The 25,285-nt window shown below is 37.7% G+C and overlaps 2 protein-coding genes across 5 annotated transcripts; one reads left to right on the top strand and one right to left on the bottom strand.

Annotated features, from left to right (window-relative positions):
• The first annotated feature begins 719 nt into the window (after positions 1-719).
• On the top strand, positions 720-6,527 carry cd44a (CD44 molecule (IN blood group) a). Its single transcript, XM_065289210.2, has 7 exons — positions 720-912; positions 1,881-2,046; positions 2,172-2,311; positions 4,213-4,788; positions 5,468-5,536; positions 5,628-5,706; positions 5,810-6,527. The coding sequence occupies exons 1-7, from the start codon at positions 843-845 to the stop codon at positions 5,994-5,996; spliced, it is 1,287 nt and encodes a 428-aa protein (XP_065145282.1). The 5' UTR covers positions 720-842; the 3' UTR covers positions 5,997-6,527.
• slc1a2a (solute carrier family 1 member 2a) lies at positions 6,194-19,818 on the bottom strand. 4 transcript variants are annotated; one of them, XM_065289209.2, is made up of 12 exons: positions 19,666-19,818; positions 13,108-13,238; positions 12,063-12,215; positions 11,162-11,412; positions 10,923-11,055; positions 10,709-10,835; positions 10,257-10,490; positions 9,881-10,075; positions 9,529-9,663; positions 9,094-9,313; positions 8,446-8,501; positions 6,194-8,294 (listed from the first exon to the last, which is right to left on the bottom strand). In XM_065289209.2, the coding sequence occupies exons 2-11, from the start codon at positions 13,235-13,237 to the stop codon at positions 8,484-8,486; spliced, it is 1,596 nt and encodes a 531-aa protein (XP_065145281.1). In that variant the 5' UTR covers position 13,238; positions 19,666-19,818; the 3' UTR covers positions 6,194-8,294; positions 8,446-8,483. The 4 variants fall into 4 exon arrangements, with proteins under 4 accessions (XP_065145281.1, XP_065145278.1, XP_065145279.1 ...); XM_065289206.2 differs by lacking the exon at positions 8,446-8,501 and adding an exon at positions 16,089-16,564 and having other exon boundaries at positions 19,666-19,741; XM_065289207.2 differs by having other exon boundaries at positions 6,194-8,501.
• Between the last annotated feature and the right edge of the window lie 5,467 nt (positions 19,819-25,285).

Here is a 25,285-nt window from a genome sequence, read left to right as displayed (position 1 = left end):
GAGGTTTATTTCCCCCAAATCAATTCTATTCTTCATTGAGTCATAAATGATACAAGTAACCTATTATGAATAGAATACTTTGTTTCTTCTTTGCTTTGTTTCAGCAAGATCCAACATGAAAAGCAATAGTGTAATCTGTGATAATCTAACTCTGCGGCCACCTTGCCTTTTCCCGCTTGAAACAGGAAATGGACATGTATCGGCACACATGAGGGCGAGGAAAGTTTTCACACACCTGAGTCAGCCACGCCACTGCAATATTCTCAATGAGTCATTACACTCCAGGCAGCTTTTTCATTTAGCAAATGATAAATAATTACAATAAACATTATATGAAATAAAACACAATATGTTTATGTTTGTACTTTACACAGTGTCTTACCGGAACACATGTTGGTCTAACAAGTGGTCTGATGTTAAGTCATAGACACAGTACAAATAGTGCCACCAAACCAAACAGCATGCACTTACAGGAAGCACACAAAGCAAACACAAACTGTTTTGTATATCAACTGAGTTTTGTAACAGTCTAGCGCTGTATGTGGATTTATCTTAAAGGGCATATTGTGTTTAAATGTACACAGAATGTCAATTTTGGCTGCAAAAATACACACAGAATAAGGAAGCATGAGAGACAATAAAGAGGGTGTGAAGGTGCTTTATAGCCCCACCCATCATAGCTCAGACTTAAGAGTGTGTCACCAAGGACTTTAGTCTGAGTATATAAAAGCAGTGAAGCACATTTAAGAAAATCAAAGAGAACCAAATCATTTATTGCCTCAACATCGACTCCAACAATCAGATACAGCTTCCTTTTTTGGTCCCTATACACAATACTAACCATGCGGACTTTGCTACTTTTTATGGTTACTACTGGTTTACCAGCTTTATTTCATACAGGCCCAATTCATGGTGAGTGATGCTTAATATATTACCTCTTAATCTCAAGATTAGATTTGGTGTTTAGATTTGATGTGTAACCTTACAGATTGTATTCCTGGTTAAGGCTCCTGTATGAGGTTAAGGCAATTTTATAGTATAGAAATAACTTTGGTTGCAGGAAAACGCTTGGTCGTACATTGTTAAAAGCTGTGAATTTGAAATTGAGTAAATGTACATTTGAACCAGTTTGTAAAAACCCATCTAAAAAGAATTTCTGTTTTCTACTTAAAATCATCCTACAAAAGTAAAATCAATGAGTGATATCAAACTTCGATGCTCCTAATCGCATTATTGGATTACAATATTTTTGGATTTCACAGACAGGGTTACAAATGGCTGTTAATGAATATCAAAAATATCATATCTGTTTTCTTTTTCTTTTGTGCATCCACTACATTATTTGTATATAAATTTGGTCATGGTTTTGAATTAAAGCCAACCTTGTTAAAGTCAATGTACATCTCTAAATGCGGCTGAAATAAATTTGTATATGATTAATAATGTGGATTTTCCTACAATGTTTACATGGACTTCTTTATAAAAAACGTAATATAACTTTCATTTCAGTAACTTTTATATTCAGTCCACCTCTAATGTTCATCTAGATCCGTATACCGTACATCCGTATTCCCTGTATACCATAATCATTTGTTCCACGAATAGAGCACTTAAAATGGCTACCTATTAAAGTAGGTTATTTGAAAAGATGCGTTACAGATGTGTCCTTATGTCTGTAAACGCAATGAATCATCACCCTATTAAGATATTTATATAATGATACATAATAATATGTTGCTGGCGAATTGCTCTTCCTTCGCAGACAGAGCCTACATCGGTCCCTCATTTTCCACGTAATCTTTGGTTTTATCATACATGGAAAAATTGTATGCATAAAGATTCCTGTTAATGAATATTCACATTCATTTCTCTCTTGGCAGGGCAGGGTGGCAGATACAGTTTTGCTGGTGTGCTCCATGTTGAAAGGACCAGCAATTATTCTTTGACTTTCCAGCAGGCCTTGGAATTGTGTCAGAGTTTAAGCTATAAACTGGCAACACTGGAGCAGGTCAATGAAGCTTATAAAAATGGGTTGAGAACATGCAGGTAACAAAACTGTATAACAGTCTTAGCCCAGAGGGAGAAAACTGTCATGTTCAGACATAAAAGTATCACATTTCAGATTGCCTCGTGGGAGTACTTGATTTATAAACGAACTCACCTTTGTTTAGATATGGTTGGATTGACGGAAAAGTGGTGGCGTTTCTGCCGCACATTAATGGTCCAAACTGTGACTCCAGTTCAACGGATGTGACCTTTCATTCTGAAGCAGCAACATATCTTTCTGATGTGTACTGTTTTAACCCATCAGGTGAGTGTGAAGAGGGTGCCATGTAAAAATTCTTAATCCGATGAAACCAGAAAATGTTCAAAGAAGATTTTATGATTTTTTTATCTGAACTGTCAAGATGCTGTAAAGTCAGTAATATCTACCAGTGAATATCTGGTTCCAAGTAAGTTTACTTATCTGGAAAGTCAACCGTCACAGTGCTTTAGTTTTACTGGGAAAGACTCATCGTAGGTTGAGGGGTGTGTATCATCCTCAAGCAAGTATGGAGACATACACTTCATTGTTCATTATCCAACCTCGCCTAATTCAGGAGATTAGTCATACCTTTAATGTAACCTCATACATTGTTGAGACACCTTTGAACTAACGACTATGTAGCAGAGCTTTGATTATTGTTTTAAAGAAAGTGATTTCTTGCTTTATTGCTCATCCGACAGTTTAGACTTGACCTGATTATACACTGACTCTATGCCAGTGGTCTCCAACCTTTATGTGAGCAAGGGTTACCACAATGGATAAAATAATCTGGATGGCTACTATTTAATATATAGTCTACTCAAAACATTTTTGTTTAAAGGGACACTCCACTTTTTTTGAAAATAGGCTCATTTTCCAGATCCTCTAGAGTTAAACATTTGATTTTTACCATTTTGGAATCCATTAAGCCGATCTCCAGGTCTGGCGGTACCACTTTAGCATATCTTAGCATAATCCATTGAATCTGATTAGACCATTAGCATCGCACTCATAAATGAGCAAAGAAATTCAATATTTTATAAATGATATTATACAGTGTCCAAAAATAGTCCCCAGCTATTAAAAGTTACCAAAGGGACTATTTTCGGGCATTGAGTAATATCATTGCACCTGCTGCAGCCATGGTAAGGCATCAAAGTCCGGAATGAGAGTATTTGAAAATAGACTAATTTTCCAGCTCCCTTAGAGTTAAACATTTGATTTTTACCATTTTGGAATCCATTTAGCCGATCTCCGGGTCTGGCGTTACCACTATTAGTGTAGCTTAGCATAATCCATTGAATCTGATTAGACCATTAGCATTGTGCTTAAAAATGACCAAAGAGTTCCGATATTTTATTAATGATATTACATAGTGCCCGAAAATAGTCCCCAGCTATTAAAATTTACCAAAAGTACTATTTTTGCGCCTGTTGCAGCCATGGTACGGCAGCAAAGTCCTTGATTATTACGCCGGAGTGAGAGTATTGTTCCTAGCTTAGAAAAACCGCAACTTTTAATTTTTCGTCAGTCTTGGTACACAATGTAACTACTGAAGAGTTTAGTTTTAAATAGGCAAAATATTGAAACTCTGGTAATTTTTGAGCTTGATGCTAATGGTCTAATCAGAATCAATGGATTATGCTAAGCTATGCTAAAAGTGTTGAATGGAGTCCAAAACGGTAAAAATCAAATGTTTAACTCTAGGGGAGCTGGGAAAATGAGCCTATTTTTAAAAAAGTGGAGTGTCCCTTTAATGTTTTAACTTTTGTTTAAAATGTACATACATACATAAAATAAGATATTATATAAAATATATTTAATTAATAAATATAAAACTTGAGGCTTTTGATAGAATGTGCTTTGGCGGGCAACTCACAGCCTACGTGCGGGTAACCCACGAGCACCATGTTGGAGACCACTGCTCTATGCTAATAAAGTGAAACCTACACTGTTAAAAAATCTTTGCTGTTATAAAAAAGTTTAGACCATACAGATTTAAAAAACATAAAAGATTTGTAGATATTTGGGTAAAATATTCTTTTAGCATTTAAAATTCAACATTTTGTTTCTATATTTTGCTTTAATGAAATACATTTAGAAACAGTATATAAATCATATTTTATTAATTTATATATTACTTGTGATCTCTGGCAATAATCTTTGATATTTCTTTCTTTTCAAAGTTGAAAAAACAAATGAAGATGTTCTTGAAGAAGCTCTTATTGAAGGCTTCATTGTAGAATTGGAAAAGAAAACTAGAAATGTGCCAGAGGAAACAATGCCTGCATCAGAGGAACCTGTGGCAAAGACAGACATAGAAGACACCACAGGTTTTACAAACAAGTTCCGCTTTAGGAGAAGCTCTGTTGTTCCCAGTGTATTTCCTGAAGAAGAGGGCAGTGGATCAGGATTAGTTCCTGGGATAATATCAAAAGATTCCGAGCCTCAATTTACAACATCGCCGACCAATATAGTTTCTGAGACTCAATTTACAACATCTCTGACCAATATAGTTTCTGAGACTCAATTTACAACATCGCCGACCAATATAGTTTCTGAGACTCAATTTACAACATCGCAGACCAATATAGATTCTGAGACTCAATTTACAACATCTCTGACCAATATAGTTTCTGAGACTCAATTTACAACATCGCCGACCAATACAGAGACAGCTGTGACCAAAACCATTAATGAAGAGGTACTAAATGAAGTTAAAGATGGTCCAGAACAGAAAAACAATCCAACATTTCGCGCAGGTGAGGATCTGAACATATTATTACCACAGAACCACATGATTTTGCATTAAAAACCATCATGATACCAATGAAAAATATGTGTCTAGATTAGGATCCATTTTTACACATTAAGCTCCCCCAAAACATACCCTACTAATCATGATTTGAATATTTATTCATTTTATAGCCTACTTCTAGTCAAATGTAATGTGTAACACTTTATTATGGCAATTCATATGTATTTTACAAGGTGACTAATTTGTACAACCACTTTCGTATGTTTTTTACGATTTGCTTTCGCCCATGACATTAGGCTTAAGGGTGTGATTTGGGGAGTGGTTTCATTTTTGCATTTTCTGATAATCAGATGTTTTTGTACAATTCACCTTGTAGGGAATCAGCCAGTATGTATAAATTTGCGTGAGATCAGGCTAGACTAGACTGTCTGCTTAAATCTAGTAACACTTTATTGTGATGATTTCTGTCTAAAGTGTAAGTAACTTTACAACTACATGTCAACTTATTCTGCTAACCCTATCCTACCAAGTCCTTTACGTTAGTTGACATGTAGTTGCAAAGTTATTTATAAATCGTAGAATGTCTAAAGTGAACTATCGAAATATAGTGTAACCATTTTTAAATTATCATCATCATGATTAATGTAGTACGCAACTTCTAACAAGAAATGTATCTCCCAAAGGAAATATAGGAGAAAGGAATCCTGATCCACCTTCTACAGCATCCGGTCGTCAAGGGAAGGGAACACCAGGCAAGTTCATGGCTCTTCATTTGTCAAATGTTGTATAAATTTGTTAATTGATCTTTAATTAATTTATCGTCATCACTTTTTCCTTCTGCAGCCTGGTTGGTAATCTTTGCAACCTGTGTGGTTGTTGGTGCCATACTCTGCATATTTGCTGCTATCGCCACTAAGGACAAGTAAGTTTGCTTAGTTTTTTGTTCTTTGAATACACGTCTGTCATCAGCCATTTTACTCTGGCTTCAGATCAGTGAGTTTACTGTAACTCCTTTCTTTTTGTAGGTGGTACGGGCCAAGACAGAGCAAAAACATCACGCCTGAACATTACAGTAAATCAGCAACTTTGCCACTGTCAGAGAAAGAGCAGGAGATAGTGACATTGATGAACATTACAAACCTGGAGAATGATAAAACTCAGGACATTAAAGCTAACAGTCTGGATGAGCATGAGAAAGAGTATTTGATGTAACAGGTGAAGCCATTGGAGGAAAATGCTGGACATGGGAAGCCTAAGCTTTGACTGAACTTGAGTATCAAAGAACTTGATACTGTGTACTCTGCAGTACCTTTTAATTGCACTGATGTTATGTTTTTCTGCCCAGAGTCAATTTTTAGTGCAATTGCAATTTTCGTTATGTCGCCTAAGTATTTTTTATCCTTTTTAACATTTCTTTTAACGGCACGGTCCATTTCTAAGGTGTTATTTTCAATACTTAGTTTCTTATTTACTGATGGTTTTGAATAATGTGGTGAGAAAACATGCAGATTTATGGTGGTTTTTAACCTGCACTTGTAAGTACTATGTACTGTGTGAGATATGATTGATTTTTAAATAAGGTTTAGAGAATTTCCCCTTTCTTCAAGAAACATCCGGTTTGTATTGTCATGGTAAAATATTTTATTATAAATCTTTCCATTTTTAACAGTCATTTAATATTTTTTAAGAACATTTGTGAACACATGTATTTGTAAAGATTGATTAAAAATTACATTTGAGTTATATATAGTCACATCATTTAATAATGTGAGCACTACAAATAGCAAAATTATTTTTATGTATTTCAATTAACAAAATAGTGAAAATGAAACAGAGGAAGTAGACCACAAAGACAAGAAGCATTGCCTATTTACATTTAGTGTTTTATAGAAAATGGAAAAAAGACCCATTTAAAAAGTGAACACAATTTCAAGATGTACAATGTCTCAAGAAGTGTTGCACAAATTCAAATATTACAGTGGATAATTAATCTAAATATAGCTTATAACTATAAGTCAGTAACTGTATCAAGTTGTTGTACCGTGGCTTTATTATAGATCTATACTGTGTGTACCTTTTGCCCTATATACAGAGCAGTAGCAGTTACATAATGTCATTATCCCAGCAAAACATTTAAAAATACATTTTAACAACACATATAATATACATTATATATTTTAAATATTGTATAGCTACTTAAATTTAAATTAGTAAAATAACAATATACTAAATTGAATTCTATCTATAGAAAATCTATACTATTGTTTAGTTTGCATGAAAAATATATCTTAAATATGACAATATACCATAAATGTATTTATTTACACAAGTGCAAGGAGGCACTTCAATAAAAAGATACTGATGCAAAAAGTGGAATGTTGATCAGGTAATCTACCAAATAAATCAGGGACTTAGTGGAATATCTGCAGGAATATGCAGGAGAAATTTGATAGCTTTGAATGTTAATATAGTCATACAAGAATGTCATGTAGTTTTCCATCTGCATAGTTCTGCAGTGTGTCCTCAAGGCAAGATTGTAACTTAATACATAAATAAATTATAACGCACACTGAACACATACAGTACCTACACAAACGTACAGTAAAAGCATGCAAAGTCCCTTCTTTCAAACACGAACAAAATGATTAGATGTGCTCTGACATATGCATGTACACCTATAAATATATAAATGCAAACCTGCTTTGTTGTATTTTATAGATTTCCATAGAAATGTATAGCCTCAAGAGGTTCTATATAAACCAAATGTCCCTGTAGATAAACAACAGCGTCAATGTCATACACTCCATACCTGATCACGCTGTGTTAGTGCTTACGTTGAATTTACGTCCAACAGCGTTTAAAAATAAATGGCAGCATTTGAAGTGAAACCACTATTTCAGAACCTCTAAGTACTTTGGTAAGCTCTTATAAGTGGCTGATCTGGAGTGATGCCATCAAAGGGTTAATCTTGTGTCACCAAGTGTCTTGAGCAAACAACCTGCACTTCTCTCCGTCTTCCACAAGCGGTGATTCTATAGTATAGAGTCAAGTAAGTAAAGTCTATCTGGGGTCTCAGGCTGAATGCAATAAGCCATTTTGATCTTTCATGTTTTAGAGAGGCCTTAAGGCAGAAGCTTTTCTGACTGATCATCGAACCCAAGACCCAATAATAATGTGCTTTTATGCCAAGACCCCTCCTACCTGCATATAATTTTTATTGTCAATCCACTCCAGCTAAACCATCAATAGAACTGCTCCTATCTACATTCCCTTTGTGAGATTTTAATACAAAAGTCAGTGCTTGTGCGTTTGAAAGTTTTGTGGTAACGTCTGACTGCTCATAATTTGTATATAAGTATAATATTTGCATTTGGTTTTCACCCAAAAGGATAAGCTTGTGGGAGTCAGGATAAGGCGGAGCTGGATCTGTGTGCTGTGTTACTCGCGTATCCATGGTTCCTCCTCAACAAGTGAGAACTCGACAGGGGAGCCATTTGAGGTCAAGGTTACCTGAAAGCAATTATCAGGGACAACTAACTGTTGGGCCAAGGCACAGTCATAATGCTCCTAACTAAACTGTTTATGGTTTGGAGCAGAGAGTCCAAGTTTTTTTTATATTTAACAGCACAATTTATATCCAAATTCACAGAAGTGTACCCACCACAAGACAGATCAACAAAAAAGCTTCAGCGGGATTCCTTAAAGAATGCTGAAAGACTGAATACAGATAGAGAAAATCATTTTGATTATACTTTATATCTATTTATGTATACTATAAATATAAACAAATCTCTGCCCAAAGCTAATCTTCTAAAGGGTGTTGTTCAAAAATTGCATGGTTGCTATCACACAAACCTATGCATTTATGAAACACAGGGTGAAACGTCTACTTATTTGCCGTGAAAAAGAGGTATGGAAATCGAAAAAAAAAAGTTACAACAAATGCAGTTTTTACAATGTGTTCTACTAGCAGCCTTTGTCACCTGAAAAAATGAGGTGCATTTTAATAAACTGTATCCATTGTCTCATGTTTCATTTTCAGCCATAAACAGCTTTAGTACTTATAGTCTACATATTTAAATATTTGGAAGGATATGGATACGATTTTGAAACCTGTACAAAAACGGCAATTTCACCAGCACAAATAAATAAAAACACATTTATGTATTCCTTCCTTTTAGATAATCTATTGCATCCCCATCAAGACCAGAATACAAAAGTATAAAAAGAAATCAATATGGTACATGCTTGTAAGGGAATGAAAAAGCATCTACATACAAGTTTCTATGTCTGTGAGTCTGAAATGTACCTTGCAGTCATCTACTGGGACCTGCTGATAGGAGTTGTGTGATGCATATACACCATGGTTAGTGTTATTCTCAAAAAAGGATTGCGTCTTGGCCATCTCAAAGTCATCTGCCCTTATCTGCTGGGCATCGAACATGTCGAGCTCATCTTTGGAGAGGTGGTACACAATCCCAGCCCCGTATGAATCACCGACAACATTGACTGATGTTCGAAACCGATCCCTGTTTAATAAGGCAAAAGAGAAACAAAGACAGGTGCCACATTGCTTAAAGCTAAAATACTCAAAATGCTATTAGGGCTTGTACTATCATGATAAAAATGAATGTGTCATAAAATGTAAAAGTAGAAACAATTTATACCCCTGTGCCAACAATTACTTAAGAAAACATATGCAGCGTTAAAATAACAATTAAAAGGAGAGGTTGGCCTAACTTACAGTAACCAGTCAACTGCCACTAGCAAACTGATGTCTTCAGTTGGTAATCCCACAGCAGTCAGGATTAGTAGCATAGTCACGAGGCCAGCACTGGGAATACTGGCTGCTCCTACACTCGCGAGGGTAGCTGTAAGACTGTGAAAGAATAAACACACATTTAATTTGACTACGAGCTTTAAGAGTAATACATAATAACAAAATAATAGTAATTTTCATCCTCTTTTAGAACTATAAATGGGTGTAATTGCCATTATCATTCGATAAGCCAAACAACAGGTACATCCGACACATCTGTATTTTTTACATTAATATGCATTTCTGTATTCTATGTACAGTAAGCATTTGGGTTTACCTGACGGTAACAATCTGTCCAGGATCAAGCTCTATTCCATTCATCTGAGCAATAAAGATGGCCGCCACGGCCTCGTAAAGCGCGGTACCGTCCATGTTGATTGTTGCTCCAACAGGTAGTACAAATCGAGTTACCCTCTTGTCAATGCCTAGATTTTCCTCCAGACAGCGAAAAGTTACAGGTAATGTCCCAGCACTGCAAAAGAAGCATATCAAACATCAGACCCGTTCTTGTCATAATAAGCCATTTTCCAACCTAAATGAATGATTCAAGTGCCACTCTTACCTATCTTAAACTTACTTAAATGTGTATCCTACAAAACTACTCAAAGTAAACACAAAGTGCAACGATCAGAGGAAAATATTATATCATTTACCTAGACGCGGTTCCTAAAGCAGTGACCCAGGCCTGGAAAATTCCAATAAAGAACGAAAACGGGTTTTTCCGAACAATTACAAAATATATTAATGGTAGGAAAATGCCACCGTGAATGATAAGTCCAATGATGACAGTGACCATGTACATTCCCAGCTGCTTGGCAACCACTTCCAGATCATTAATGGAAATAATCTTTCCACAGATAAGACATGCAATACCAACGGGGGAATACCTGTTACAGAACAAAGACGTAGATTAAATGTATCAGGTAAATAAAGGTAGAAATGACTAGGCCATAAGATAAGACATACTGTCATTCATGGTAAATTTACTTCATTTACACACTGATGTTACAGTCAATATCAGCCAATGTCCGGATTATCAACATTACTGAAGGTAGATAACAGCTCATGTAAACTACTCTAGTCATTATGAATCATAAAAGCTGACCACATGATCATGCCGACAAGCCTCATAACGATTTCATTGAGGACGTTGAAGAAGTCGAGCATCAGCTTGGCTCTTTCTCCCATCTTTCCCATGCAAATCCCAAATGCCACAAAGAACCCAATGAGACCTATAAAAACACATATGGATGGCACGTTAACATGTATAAATATAAATACAAACGGGATTTCCATGCAAAATCGAAGCCTGTTATTACCCAATACATTCATGCCGCCCTTGAATTGTAAAGATTTCTTGATCACATATTTTGCTGCACCCTTGGTGACATTTCGTCCAAACCGAGTTGGATGTGGAGGAGTAATGTCTACCTTATTAGTAACAGTCTGGATCTACATAACCAAAAGAGCAAATTAAGCAATGGGTGCTTTACAAATACAATTTACGGTTAAAGTGTTTGAAATTACTTTTCTCACTCGAAATAAACATAGGAAGTACCTGCTGAAAGCAAGCCTGAACGAGATTCTCTGGAAACAGATTTCTGATGAGATCGAAGAAGGCATCTAAACTGGACACCTCGTCGTTCTTTTTCCCTTCTCCCAGGTTTGCCTTTAGTTTGGGGTTTCCAGGGTGGATGAGCAGAACCAAGATCACCCCCAACACGGCTGCGATGATAGTGGTAGACATGTAGTACACCATGGCTCTTGTTCCCAGACGACCACTGGACTTTGCATCCAACCCTGCTAATCCTATAAATTAAAAAATAGCATTTCTTAACATGCATTTGATTTTCTGCTATTTCCTCACATTGCTATATTTTGTAAGGTTTACCAGCATTTGGACAATAAAGGCAAGCTTGCTCTGTTTGCTGTGGAGTAAAGAAATGTCTAAACATTGAAATGTGAATATAAAAACAAAAGTACAGAATGTCACATTTTGTTTTTAACTTATTTTAACATTTGCAAATTACCAACTCACCGGAACAACACGTTTGGATTTGAATTTCTCATTTCTAACATAAGCATATAGACTACTGTCTCCAAGTGTTAAGTGATAAGCTTTGTCCTGACACATTTATTGTTCACACATGAAAAGCAGAGAATGTGTAGTATCAGTTTGATCCATCACTTTCTGCATTCTCAGTCTGTGACAACATATAAGTCATGATAAAAGGTTGCTTTTCTTTGTGGGAAAAGCATTTGTGTTTCGAAACATTATCAAATATGATATTCTTTTCCCTTTTATTAATCTTAGATATTTCTTGTGTTCATAGCAAACAGAGCAATTTTGTCTTTAATGTCCCAAAACTTTTGGAGGGGACTGCATGCATACAGGATAGTATAGCTGTATTGTGTTGCTAGGATGGTTGAAGGTGTTTAGCAAAGTGTAATAACAGTACCTGTGATCAAACTTGAGATGATTAGAGGTAAAATCACCATTTTCAACATCCTCATAAGAATATCACCAGGAAAGGCAATGATCATAATGATATCAGCGGGGAGTGGAGATGCGTACCGCAGTAAAATACCAGCTACTGAGCCTGTAATCACTCCTGAAGTACACACAGAGAATCATTACATTTAAATACAGCAATTGAACAGTTTACTAAAAATGCCAAATATACAGTAACTGTGAACTTTGACAAAGTCATAGGTGAAGTCACACAGATGTGGTTTTGGGAGTGTGAATGGTCATTGCTTTGTGGATAGTGGGTATGAGCTGTCAGCACAATCACTCTTAAAAATAAAGGTGCTTAAAAGGGTTCTTGCACAGTGATGCCATCGAATACCCTTTTTTGGTTCCTTCTTTAAAGAACCATTTATTTTATAAATTTTATAATCAGAAGAACCTTTTTCATCTTAAAGAACCTTTTGGCAAGCAGTGGGGGCTGGTGACTGCTCTTCTGAGGGGCGCAAATTAAAAATATGTGTTCGGAGTGTCTTGTGTGTTGCTTGTGTTTTCAAAATGTGTTTGTTGGATCATGTGAACCATGTGCATTGTGTGTTTTGTCAAAATAAATGCCTAGGCATTATCAGCCTAGAAATGATTAGATTTTTGACCTCTTATGATTAGTGGTGCAATTAAATGGCATCATTTTCCTTCTACACTCTACAGCAAGTAAATACTGCATGCAAAGTTACAATACAAGGGCAGAAAAAAAGTAATTATTGTAAAATAAAATATGTCTTCGATTTAGCTCACTCTTGAATAGCTATGCAGCTTCAAATGATGGCTATAGAAAACAACTCCACTTGCTAGTAATGTATTTATTTTATACTTTTGTTTGGTCATTTTTAAGGTGGCTATAAGGTAGGGTTGTGCTCCAAAACATATTTTAAACTCTAAATATTTATGAAGTCTATCTTTTTCTATACAAATGCAAATAATTAAATGCATCTCATCTGACGCCTAAGTAAGGAGTGAGAACATGTACAGTAACTTGCCAAGAATTGTGAGTGTTAGTAGCAAGTTCTTTATGAATTTGTCACAGATGCCTCCACACGTAGATTTCTCACTTGCTGGAGGAGGGTCTAAATGATTCTCATGCATTCTGATCTCCACCTGCTTCTGCATTCTGTTAGCATTGGTGCAAAAAAAGAAGCATACATGTTAATATAAAACCTCTAATCGAGCACAAGTATACAGAGCAAGGTATGTTTGTGACTCCTTCCATGACCATTTGATGCTAAATTAATTCATTTCATAACCTTACATCTAAGGTTTTTATCGAGATGTATTTTACAGGTCAGTGCTGATGAACCATAACTATAATGTAAACTATAGAAAAGTGCTAACTGAGCAACAGGCTCAAGGCTTGTTGGAATTTTGAGTACTTGGGTAGGAATTAATGATATAAAACAAAATGCACATGCCATGTATTCTGGACAGGTTGCATGGTACTCTCAAGGTATTTATGGCACCTTATAGTTCTGTGTGTAGATACCATAGTGCATGACCATTCTGTCATTATCTTTAGCTGTCCGTCAAATACTAAAGGCAGTCATATCACATGACATGAGTAGCTTTAGTGCAGTCTGGATTAAAAGGCTCTTAGAAGTCAGCCCTCCCTCCCCAACAGAGATAACCTTGTTTGGTTGCATAACCTTGTGGTAATTAAGCAAATGCATGCAACAGTACTATATATATATATATAGGCTTCAGAAAAGATAGATCTTGCACCGATCAGATTGCAACACTGCGAATTATTGTGGAACAATCTCTGGAGTGGAACTCATCACTATACATCAACTTCATAGATTACGAGAAGGCCTTTGATAGTGTCGACAGAGATACTTTGTGGAAACTGTTAAGACACTACGGGGTACCACAAAAATTAACAGATATAATCAAGGCCTCCTATGAAGGACTATCCTGCAGAATTGTTCATGGCCAACAAACAACTGAGGCCTTTGGAGTACAGACTGGTGTCAGACAGGGCTGTTTGCTCTCACCCTTCTTATTCTTGTTGGCCATTGACTGGATCATGAAAATGTCTACAGAGCAGAAGAGAAATGGCATTCAGTGGACACTATGGAAACAGCTTGATGACCTGGATTTCGCAGATGACCTGGCCCTACTCTCACATACACAGCAACAAATGCAAGAGAAAACCAGCTCTGTAGCACATTACTCTGCATGCATCGGCCTGAACATACATAGAGAAAAGAGCAAAGTCCTAAAAGTTAATACATCAAGCACTTCCCCTATAACATTAGAGGGGGCGATTCTGGAGGAAGTGGAAAGCTTCACTTATCTCGGAAGCATCATCAACATACAAGGAGGGACTGATGCTGACATAAAAGCAAGAATTGGCAAGGCAAGAGTTGCTTTCAACCAATTGAAAAAGATCTGGTCCTGTAGTAACTTGACCCTCAAGACTAAAGTCAGGTTATTCAACACCACTGTGAAGCCTGTCTTAATGTATGGAGCAGAAACATGGCGAAAAACAGCAGCTGGCTTAAAAAAGCTACAGACATTTATCAATTCATGTCTCCGAAAGATCCTCAGAATCCGCTGGCCCAATATCATCACCAATGAAGAGCTCTGGCGACGCACTCAACAGGAACCCATTGAAGAATTAATCTGTCAACGCAGATGGAAATGGATTGGCCACACCCTCAGAAAGCCAGCCTCCAGCATCACCAGACAATCCCTTACCTGGAATCCACAAGGCAAGAGAAAAAGAGGTCGTCCCAAAATAACCTGGAGAAGGGAGCTGGAGGCAGATACCAAAAAGAGTGGTCACAATTGGGGACAGTTGGAAAGACTGGCCAAGGACCGAGACGCCTGGAGAGACTTTGTTTGTGGCCTATGTCTCAGACGAGACGACAGGCGATGATGATGATGATGATGATATATATGTATATATATATATATATACATATATATATATATATATATGTATATATATATATATATATATATATATATATATATATATATATATATATATATATATGTATATATATATATATATATATATATATATGTATATATATATATATATATATATATATATATATATATATATATATATATATATATATGTGTATATATATATATATATATATATATATATATATATATATATATATATATATATACACACACACACACACACACACACACACACACACACACACAGCAAAACCTATAAACACAACTACTCCACAAGTTCCAACAGAAAAACCAACAAAAGGAAAGTATACTGCAATTACATAATGTCTTGTATTGTGTGTGTACATTGTGTGTACATTGTGAACTGTTAGTGTTGGCATCAGGCTCATCTGAACAAGATTAAAAAGCTAAATGATGCCAAGGAAATCAGAGGCTGTCTAAGATGCTCAGCCTGCTAACTGGTTAATTTTAGCCATCTGAGCCCTGCAGTCATTGCAGTAGTCAAGATGTTAACTAGTGTTGACAATTGTAAATAACAGCATTTCTGCACCTTTTAAATTGTTCAAAACTCTTGCTTTGCCAACAGCACACAACAACGTAATTCTACTGTATACAAGGCTGCAGATACTTTGCACTTAGGCTATACATAAATACATCATCACTCATATTGGTGGCTACATTAAATTTGTCAATAAAAGCCTATCTATATAACAGCAAGGATTCATTGACATTGTGTCAGTAATTTACAGGCTGAGGTACTTTGCCCTTGGTTCTCTTTAGAAATAAAGTCATTGAATTAATGTAGCAATGTTTGAAAAAAATGCAAAGGAAATTCAAGAGATGTTGATACCTGCAGTGTCCATAATGTATTAAATATGGGCGAAGTTTAAGATTTTTAGCTTTGCAGATGACACTTAACAATAAAGTTTAAAATGAACTAGGTATCTATAAGAGTAGAGCTAGTCAAAAGTTCCAAAACAAAAATCCTAACATTGCAATATCATGGTTTTTGATCAATCCATCTTACCTGTTGTATTGCAGTTAATAAAAGAAAATAGTTTTTCAGAATAGTCTGTTATGCAGCCATGGGCTGTGTGAATGGCTACGGATGAAATTGAGACTGTTGATCTAAAGTTTATCCATCAGGAAATCCAGTCCAGGTCATTAGGAATTGCAATTTAAAAAATCCAAGCACAAGATGGACAGCAGTAGTGATTACTTTAATGCAATCACCGAAACTTGCTTGCAAAGCTGTATGTAATCAAATTGATGGATAGATGATTCCCGTTACAATCCACTCTCTTTGAATTGGTCTTATCCCACCATTAGTACTCGTGAAATGGGCAAAGAGGTGCCGGCAATGGCTTCTCGGTGCAATGGCAGGGAGGAGTCTTCCCCCAGATTATGTTTAAGTAGCAGCTAATATGCTTGAGACTCCTCGTCCTCTCCGTCTCATTGATCACCCTCCACTCATTCCCTGGATCTGATCTTCACTAATGATCTCTGAAATGAGTGAATGAAATCAAAGACTGATACATGGCAGAAATGCAGATTCAGACAAGCTGGCCAGCAATATTCACCCAAGTGAATTCACCCAAAAGAAATGGTCCAACAAAGCTGAAGATGCATGGGTAAATTTAACATTGTAATTGAGATCTCAGTTTACATTTACGCATTTGGCAGATGCTTTAAAGGCGACACTGTAAAAAATGCAGCATGAAGTTAAAACAACTTGGTTTTGGAAGTCAGTTCAACCTATTATTTTAGGTTTTGGCCGTGAAAAGTTGACATAACTTATAAAATCAAGTTGAAATTGTTTAACAATTTTTTTTAAAGTTAAAGCAACATAAAAATATATGTTGATTTGACAAAAATGATGCATATGTTTTTCAGTGTACAGTGCCGGTATACATTTTTCCCTGGGATCAACCCATGAGCTTTGGTGCTGCTAATGCAGTGCTTCTCAACTCCGTTCCTGGAGGCCTACTGCTCTGCACATTTTGTATGTTTCTCTCATCTGACACAATCAGTTCATTTCATAGAGATCTCTACTAATGAGCTGATGATTTGAATAAGGTGTGTTAAATAAAGGAGACATACAAAATGTGCAGAGCAGTGGGCCTCCAGGAATAACGTTGAGAACCACGGTGCTAATGTAATGCTCTATCAACCGAAATACCCTGTGTTTATTTATATATTTTATGTAGTTATTTCAGTTGCAAAACCCAACTCATAGAAGGGTGATGCAATAAATAAAGCTTATATTTTCTGAGTTTCTATGGTCTAAACTTTGCATCATTTACGAGAATGTTGTCTTACAGTATGCTGACCTTTCCGTTGCAAGCATGCAATAGCACGGCAGGGGTTTCTAATGACCTCTAAGTTTTAGGCTTTCGTTCATCTACTAGATCCATCCAATCCGATCAGAGAGCCAACATAACAGTGTTTTTGTGATCTTCAGGTTTGTAATAATGTTCAAGTCAACTAAATGATATGAAAGCCATTCAATCGCTTTTATGAATAAAACTGGTCTGTTATTTCTAGGCCATACACGGAAAAAAAGTATTAATTCAATTTACTTAATTTTTTTAAGGTAAGCGGTTGCAATCAATTTATTTAAGCAACATTTAAACAAAAGTTTTTTGTTTTGTTTTGTATTTCTTTTTTTATATTTTCTAATATTTTTTTTAAATGCAGCTTAAATTGATTGGGACCTTAAAAAAATTAAATTGAAGTAAATTGAATGAATCATTTTTTTCAGTGTATTTAAATATAGACAAGAAGTCATATTTAGACATTACAGACATCCCTGCATCGGATCTGTGGGTTAGCTACCCTCTCACTATATTATGATTGTAAGGGAGAAGGTGATGTGTGGCCACATGCAGGGAATGTGCACGGGCACATGATATCACATCTGCTGTCATGCTGGACGATGTCGACTGCTGTCCAGTACACTCTTCAAGCTCATCCACCTGACCGGTCTCTATGCTTAGCAGACAGGTGTCTATAATTAACTAATCTGTCCTAAGCCTTTCTAATCCCACATACAGTACATAGACATAGTTCAAACACACACATACACACACTCACTCGGTTGAGTACTTCATGTACACAGTTGGGCACTTTAAAGCCCTGCATGTGCACAGATATAAAATATATTTGTATGCATAACATTGCATTGGAAAACTAAGGCTTTGATCATTTGGCCTTGCATGCATGTGCATGCATCTGCTGAAACATTTGCTGAAAAAACTGATGTTAGAATTAGATAATAAATTATTTAATTTCTCTGAATGTTTCTGAACAGATCAAGTCAGTGAAATAGTGTCAAATCCATAACAGATTACTCAACTAAAGACCTGAGGTGTATGTGTGCAAATGTGACTGAAATGTGTGTGATTAGGTAACACAAACATGTGATGGCTTATAAGCGATGGGTGTATGTTATCTTCAAAAATGTTATATGTTATATAGCAAAATGAAAGCCTTTAGGATGTTTTAATAAATATTTTGGTAGCAAAATATAAATGTCTCAGCACCACAGGTCAGTTATTTGACATCTGAAACAGATGTTGATCAGGGAGCAACATTCCTGAAGTCACTTCAATGATAAAGGATCATCTTATGTTACAGTACATACAGGTAATGAATAAATATTATTATGGTGAAAAACAAAAGGTAGTAACCATTCACATTACCTTAAATATATATAAATTTCCTCACACAACAATAATTTAACCTAAAATGATGCAGAAAAATAGTTAATAGATTTTAAATAATTTTTAGTATTTTAATATTTTCATTTGTGACCTTGTCTGTGAAATCCCTACTAAAGTAGCATAACGTCGCTGCCCGATGAAACTTACGTATGTCCAAAACTGTTACTTTTCAGGAAGTGAAAAAAAAACACCGTATTTCAAAAACAGTGGAATTTAGCGTTGTCATACTTGATAACGCCAAGCTAAGCTGCTATCCAATCACAACACACTAAACAAGCTACATCAGTACTCGTTACTTATTTCTGAAGGAGGGACTTTATAGAACAAGGAAGACAGCCCGTTTTTAGGACAGTGAAAACAGCGTTTTTGTACATGTGAAACATGAACACAAGTTATATTGCGCACTGTAAACACAATCAAAGCTTCAAAAACAGAGAAAGAATGGGACCATTTTCACAGAATATCCTTTAAAGTTCTTTGTATTATGATTTTATGTAGATAAATTACAAAAAATACTTTTTTCACACGCTGGGTCAAATATATTCATTAATGTATCCTGCAGCCTATATTTTGTGGGATTTCAATGAAGCCACTCCCTTCACCTCCCACTACACTGCAAATGTTTCACATTAGTCATCACATCAAATGTCTGCATTAAATAATTTCCAAATTATTCACTGATAATCAAAACTGAAAAAGGCCTTCTTATCTTACACAGTTTTCAAAATTCTCAACAAGTGCGTTTTGAAAACTATTAGTGAGGCATGAATCAACATAATTGTAAGCACATTCAAGCAGACCGCTGTGCTATTTTCAAAAGGAGACAGCTGTGGGTAATGCCTTCATATCTCCATTATATAATAGATCAAATTGGTGACTCACCTTCACGATGAAATGCAGTTGTACAGAATGCAGGTGCACAGAAAGAACCTTTCAAGTCAGATCTGTTGGATAAGTTAATAAATCAATCTTTAAAAAAAATCTTTTATTGTTCCTCTGAATTATCTTAGAGGAAAGTTCTATCAGCAAACAGGTTTAACCAAGCAGCTTTGCCCAGACTTGCTTAGCTTTGAGAGAAGTGTTTTATAACCCCCCTTTCACTTTTAACTATCACACACTTTCTGTAAATATGCTTCGTAACAATAGCAAACAGAAACACATACGAGCACCCACGGGCATGAGGTCAGTAGCCTTTATTTACCCTGCAGGGCCCAGGTAGTAGCAGATTAGTGGGTTTCACAACATCATTGAGAGGAGTTTTGAGTCAGCACAACTCCAGTTTCAAAGTTGATACCCAGCATCACGTTGCTACACTTTGTTATTGTCCACAATTTTTTTTATATGGGAACCTGCAGCTACTTGTCTCACAGTGAATTTGTCACAAGTGGGTACAATATGTCTTGGAAACAATTATATAAGCATTTTTTAAGCATTTTTAGCATGCACTGTTAACCCAGATATTTTCTTTACCTAAAAAAGTAAACATCGCTTAATATTTATATTTTTGACATATATTTAGAAAAACTTATACAATTCAACTACAAAATTTAAGTGAAATTAACTTAAAATGATAAGTACATTGTAAGGAATACCCATAAATGCCTGAATATTTTGATTATTTATGCTTTTTCACGGAATAAAAACTGATAAGAACTTTAACTACTTAAATATTTGTTAATAAAATGTCATAGGTGTGAGGACTCTGCCATAATCTGGTTTGGTAATTATATCTAGTTGTGTATGGCAGGGTCCTGACAGTACAATGTTTTGTGTGGGAGAACGTGGTTTTGATATTGTCATATCAGACCACGTTTTTCCCATGTCTTGTGACTTTTCCCCGCTCCCTTGTATTCTCTTGTCATTGTGTGTTATTTTTTCCCCGCTCCCTTGCATTTTCCAGTCTTTGTTTTTATGTCTTGTTTAGTCTAGTGTTCTGTTCATGCATATATATATATTTATATATATTTATATATATTTATATATTTATATATGTTTATATATATATAAATATATTTATGGTTATGTCTTGTTGGTACTGTGGTTGTCTTGTGTTTGTATGTGTTTTACAGGTTCACGTGTGCTTCCCTCACAGGTGTTCCTGTTCAGTGTGATTGCCTCCTCTCGTCTTCCTCACCTGTTGCTTGTTATCCTCTCGTCTGATCTGTGTATTTAATCCCTGTGTGTCTAGTGTGTCTTTGCAAGTTCGTTTGTCAATATCAGTTTGTCAATGTCAGTACTGTGTATGTACTCGCCCGTTACTAGCTTTGCTAGTTTCTAGTTTAGTCTTGTTGTGTGCTTTTGATACGTCTAGTTTGTTCATTTATTGTTTCCCTTATTCTGTACTCACTGCTGCCCAGGAATCATTCTCTAGATACTGTTTCTGTGATCGCTGACTGTTATAGAGACTGCTTTCTCCATCTTCCTGTTTAAGGACTGCAGTGCTATCTTCCAAGTTGTCCACTGCTCTGCTCTCCTCCTCAGCTCCGACTGCCAGTTGGTTGGGCGCTGTCCAGCGTACCCATTCAGGGCCTGCAGCCGCGGTCCAGCTTGGCTGGTGTATTCACCGCGGCATTGGTTCATCTCACCCTGTTTCCCCTCAGAGGATCATTTACCCCGTCAGTAAGCAGTGGAACATTTTGTGGTGTTGTGGAATTAATTAACTGTTGTACTATACTCTCTCCCACCGTTCGTTTGTCTGGCCGGAGCCCGAACGTGTGTGGCTTGTCTCCCCAGTGTCTGTGTGTGCTCCTCGCCCTAGCCGTCTGCCTCGGAGTGGCCTTTGCGCCCAGACGTGCCATTGTCTGTTTACATTCATTTTCTGTTAAATAAACATTTTTGTTATCCGCACTGGGATCCATTTGCCTGTTTTCCCCCACCCTAACAGTACGAACTTGCCATAACTGGATCCCGCGGAAATGGACCTATCCTGGTCTGACTACAGAAGCTGCCAAGCGCATGTCCTGTTCGGCCTCCGGCAGAAGGGGGCCAATGTGAAGGATTTCGCTATGGACTTTTTGAGATCTGCCAAGTACTCCGGCTTCAACGAGGCAGAGTTAAAGGTAATTTTCAACAGCTGCCTCGACAAGCCCCTCACTACGGCAGAGCAAAGGACCCTGAAACCCCTGGGCTTCCCGGATACAGTGGAGTACTTGATGAACCGTGAAGAGCCAGGGGATTCTACTGACACACCTCATCCTGTCCCTTTGCCTTCCATCCCGGAGGGCTGTGTTGTCGGGGTGATGACCCAGGAGTTCTCTGCGCCCTCCACATCGAGTCCGGTAAGCTCCGCCCCGCCAGTCAGCCTTCGGGGTAAAAGAGAGCGAAGAGTGTCCTGGGAATCTGCATCGGAAGGGTCTTCTACCGAGCCTATCGTTCCCACCACACCACCTCCTGCCATCGCTCTCACTGCACCGCGCCCAAAGAAGAAGAAGAGGAAGAAGGGCTCCTCCGCTCTTCAGCCAGCTGCCACCCCTCAGTCCGCTGATAAGCAGCAGCCTCTGCCTTCGCCGGTGCAGCCTCAGCCAGGGTCTATCCAGCCTGTGTTGTCTCCGCAGCCGCCGGCTGCGCTCCCTGTCAGTGACCCTGTGTCGTCTCCGCAGCCGTCCGCTGCGCTCCCTGTCATTGATCCTGTGTCGTCTCTGCAGCCGCCCGCTGCACCCCCCGTCATTGTCTCTGCCTCGTCTCCGCTGCCGTCTGCAGCGGCTCCTGTGACTATTCCTGTCTCGCCTCCGCAGCCGTCCGCTGCGCCCCCTGTCACAGTCTCCATGTCGTCTTCGCTGCCGGACGCAGCGCCCCCTGTCATTGTCACTGTCTCCATGTCGTCTCCGCCGCCAGACGCGGCGCCCCCTGTCATTGTCCCTGCCTCGTCTCCGCTGCCGGCCGCAGCGCCCCCTGTCACTGTTCCTGTTTCCCCTCAGCCTGTAAACCCTGACCTAGTTGTTCCTGCCTTGCCCCAAGCTGTTTCCTCCCCACGGAACCCTGTTAGGCCTGCCCGGCCTCCACGTACCCAACCCTCAGCTACTCCCCGGGGTCAGAAGGCTCGCCCAGTTCCCAGTCCCATCCCTCCTCCTGTGAACGTTGTTGTTCCCCCGCCCCCCCTCCCTTGTTTGTTGTTCTTGTTGTCCCACCCGAATCCTCTAGTTGTTCTGTCTTGTCTTCCCTTGTTAGTGTTTGTCATGTTTTCGTGGGTGCTGTCCAGTGTCCAGTCTGTCTTGTCCTGTGTCTCTCCTTGAGGGCCGCCAGGTGGCGTCCCTTGAGGGGAGGGTCCTGTGAGGACTCTGCCATAATCTGGTTTGGTAATTATATCTAGTTGTGTATGGCAGGGTCCTGACAGTACAATGTTTTGTGTGGGAGAACGTGGTTTTGATATTGTCATATCAGACCACGTTTTTCCCATGTCTTGTGACTTTTCCCCGCTCCCTTGTATTCTCTTGTCATTGTGTGTTATTTTTTCCCCGCTCCCTTGCATTTTCCAGTCTTTGTTTTTATGTCTTGTTTAGTCTAGTGTTCTGTTCATGCATATATATATATTTATATATATTTATATATATTTATATATTTATATATGTTTATATATATATAAATATATTTATGGTTATGTCTTGTTGGTACTGTGGTTGTCTTGTGTTTGTATGTGTTTTACAGGTTCACGTGTGCTTCCCTCACAGGTGTTCCTGTTCAGTGTGATTGCCTCCTCTCGTCTTCCTCACCTGTTGCTTGTTATCCTCTCGTCTGATCTGTGTATTTAATCCCTGTGTGTCTAGTGTGTCTTTGCAAGTTCGTTTGTCAATATCAGTTTGTCAATGTCAGTACTGTGTATGTACTCGCCCGTTACTAGCTTTGCTAGTTTCTAGTTTAGTCTTGTTGTGTGCTTTTGATACGTCTAGTTTGTTCATTTATTGTTTCCCTTATTCTGTACTCACTGCTGCCCAGGAATCATTCTCTAGATACTGTTTCTGTGATCGCTGACTGTTATAGAGACTGCTTTCTCCATCTTCCTGTTTAAGGACTGCAGTGCTATCTTCCAAGTTGTCCACTGCTCTGCTCTCCTCCTCAGCTCCGACTGCCAGTTGGTTGGGCGCTGTCCAGCGTACCCATTCAGGGCCTGCAGCCGCGGTCCAGCTTGGCTGGTGTATTCACCGCGGCATTGGTTCATCTCACCCTGTTTCCCCTCAGAGGATCATTTACCCCGTCAGTAAGCAGTGGAACATTTTGTGGTGTTGTGGAATTAATTAACTGTTGTACTATACTCTCTCCCACCGTTCGTTTGTCTGGCCGGAGCCCGAACGTGTGTGGCTTGTCTCCCCAGTGTCTGTGTGTGCTCCTCGCCCTAGCCGTCTGCCTCGGAGTGGCCTTTGCGCCCAGACGTGCCATTGTCTGTTTACATTCATTTTCTGTTAAATAAACATTTTTGTTATCCGCACTGGGATCCATTTGCCTGTTTTCCCCCACCCTAACAATAGGGGTCGATTCCCGGACAGGGATTAGACTAGTCCTAGACTAAATAAGAGCTGTCCAAACTGAAAACAACTTGCACTGACATATCTTAAATACATCAGTGCCCTTTGGTTGCCTCAGCATGCTTACAAGTGATGTTTTTAGTAAGGCATGTTTTTTAAAACTAGTTATATTTTCTATTAGTGTTTCCTTACATGAACCCTGTTCAGCACAATTTATTGTAATTCTCTCCACAGTAGTGACAAATTTGTGTTATGATACCATTTATACCACTTAAAGTAATATAAATCAATTAAAAAAAGAAAATATTTTCTCAGTTGGATGTTGGACTTATGTTGGATAGAGCAGCTGATATTATGCTACAAATTATTTCAAGTAAAATCAAAATTAAGTTGACTGAACTAGAAATATTTAATTAATTGTACTCTTGTTTTAGTTCAAATTACTTTTTTTAGGGCAACTCCTCCAATTCAACTTTTCAACAGGTTTATAGTGTGTTCTTAAATAAGAAAATTTGGGGCAGTTTCCAGGAAAGGTCTTATAGTACCAGACTAAAAGGATAACGATAACTATAAAAATATTTTGGAATAGTTTTAAAAATCGTTTTATATTACAGACAAAAGTAAACACCATAACGATAAAGATACAACGAACGATATCGTTGGGTTCACTTTCTGAGCGATTTTTCCCCACCTGATGAACGATAAACCATTGACAGCCAATCAAATTTATTTGAACTTCAAGTGCACGCGCACTTAAAATGACAGTGGAAAAGCTAAATGCGAAGGTCTATAACATAAAATTACCTCAGGTATCCAGCGCTGACGCAGTTGCCGTAAAATTCACTAATGCTTTCTACCACACTGACTACGCCAAAAGGTAAGATATTAACTTAGATTACACAAACTAGATTTACACGAAACGCAGCGTGTTGAGGACATCTGCATGTTTAGTTACCCGCTGCGTGAATGCAACAACAACAGCATAACGTACATATTCAGTGACATAAACAATTGCAACAGTTTTTATTACAAGAAATGTCAAA

Source organism: Paramisgurnus dabryanus, chromosome 2 (genome assembly GCF_030506205.2).
Source record: "Paramisgurnus dabryanus chromosome 2, PD_genome_1.1, whole genome shotgun sequence".
NCBI lineage: Eukaryota > Metazoa > Chordata > Actinopteri > Cypriniformes > Cobitidae > Paramisgurnus > Paramisgurnus dabryanus.
The sequence above is the reverse complement of the archived record's forward strand: the minus strand, read 5'-3'. Positions and strand labels throughout refer to the sequence as shown.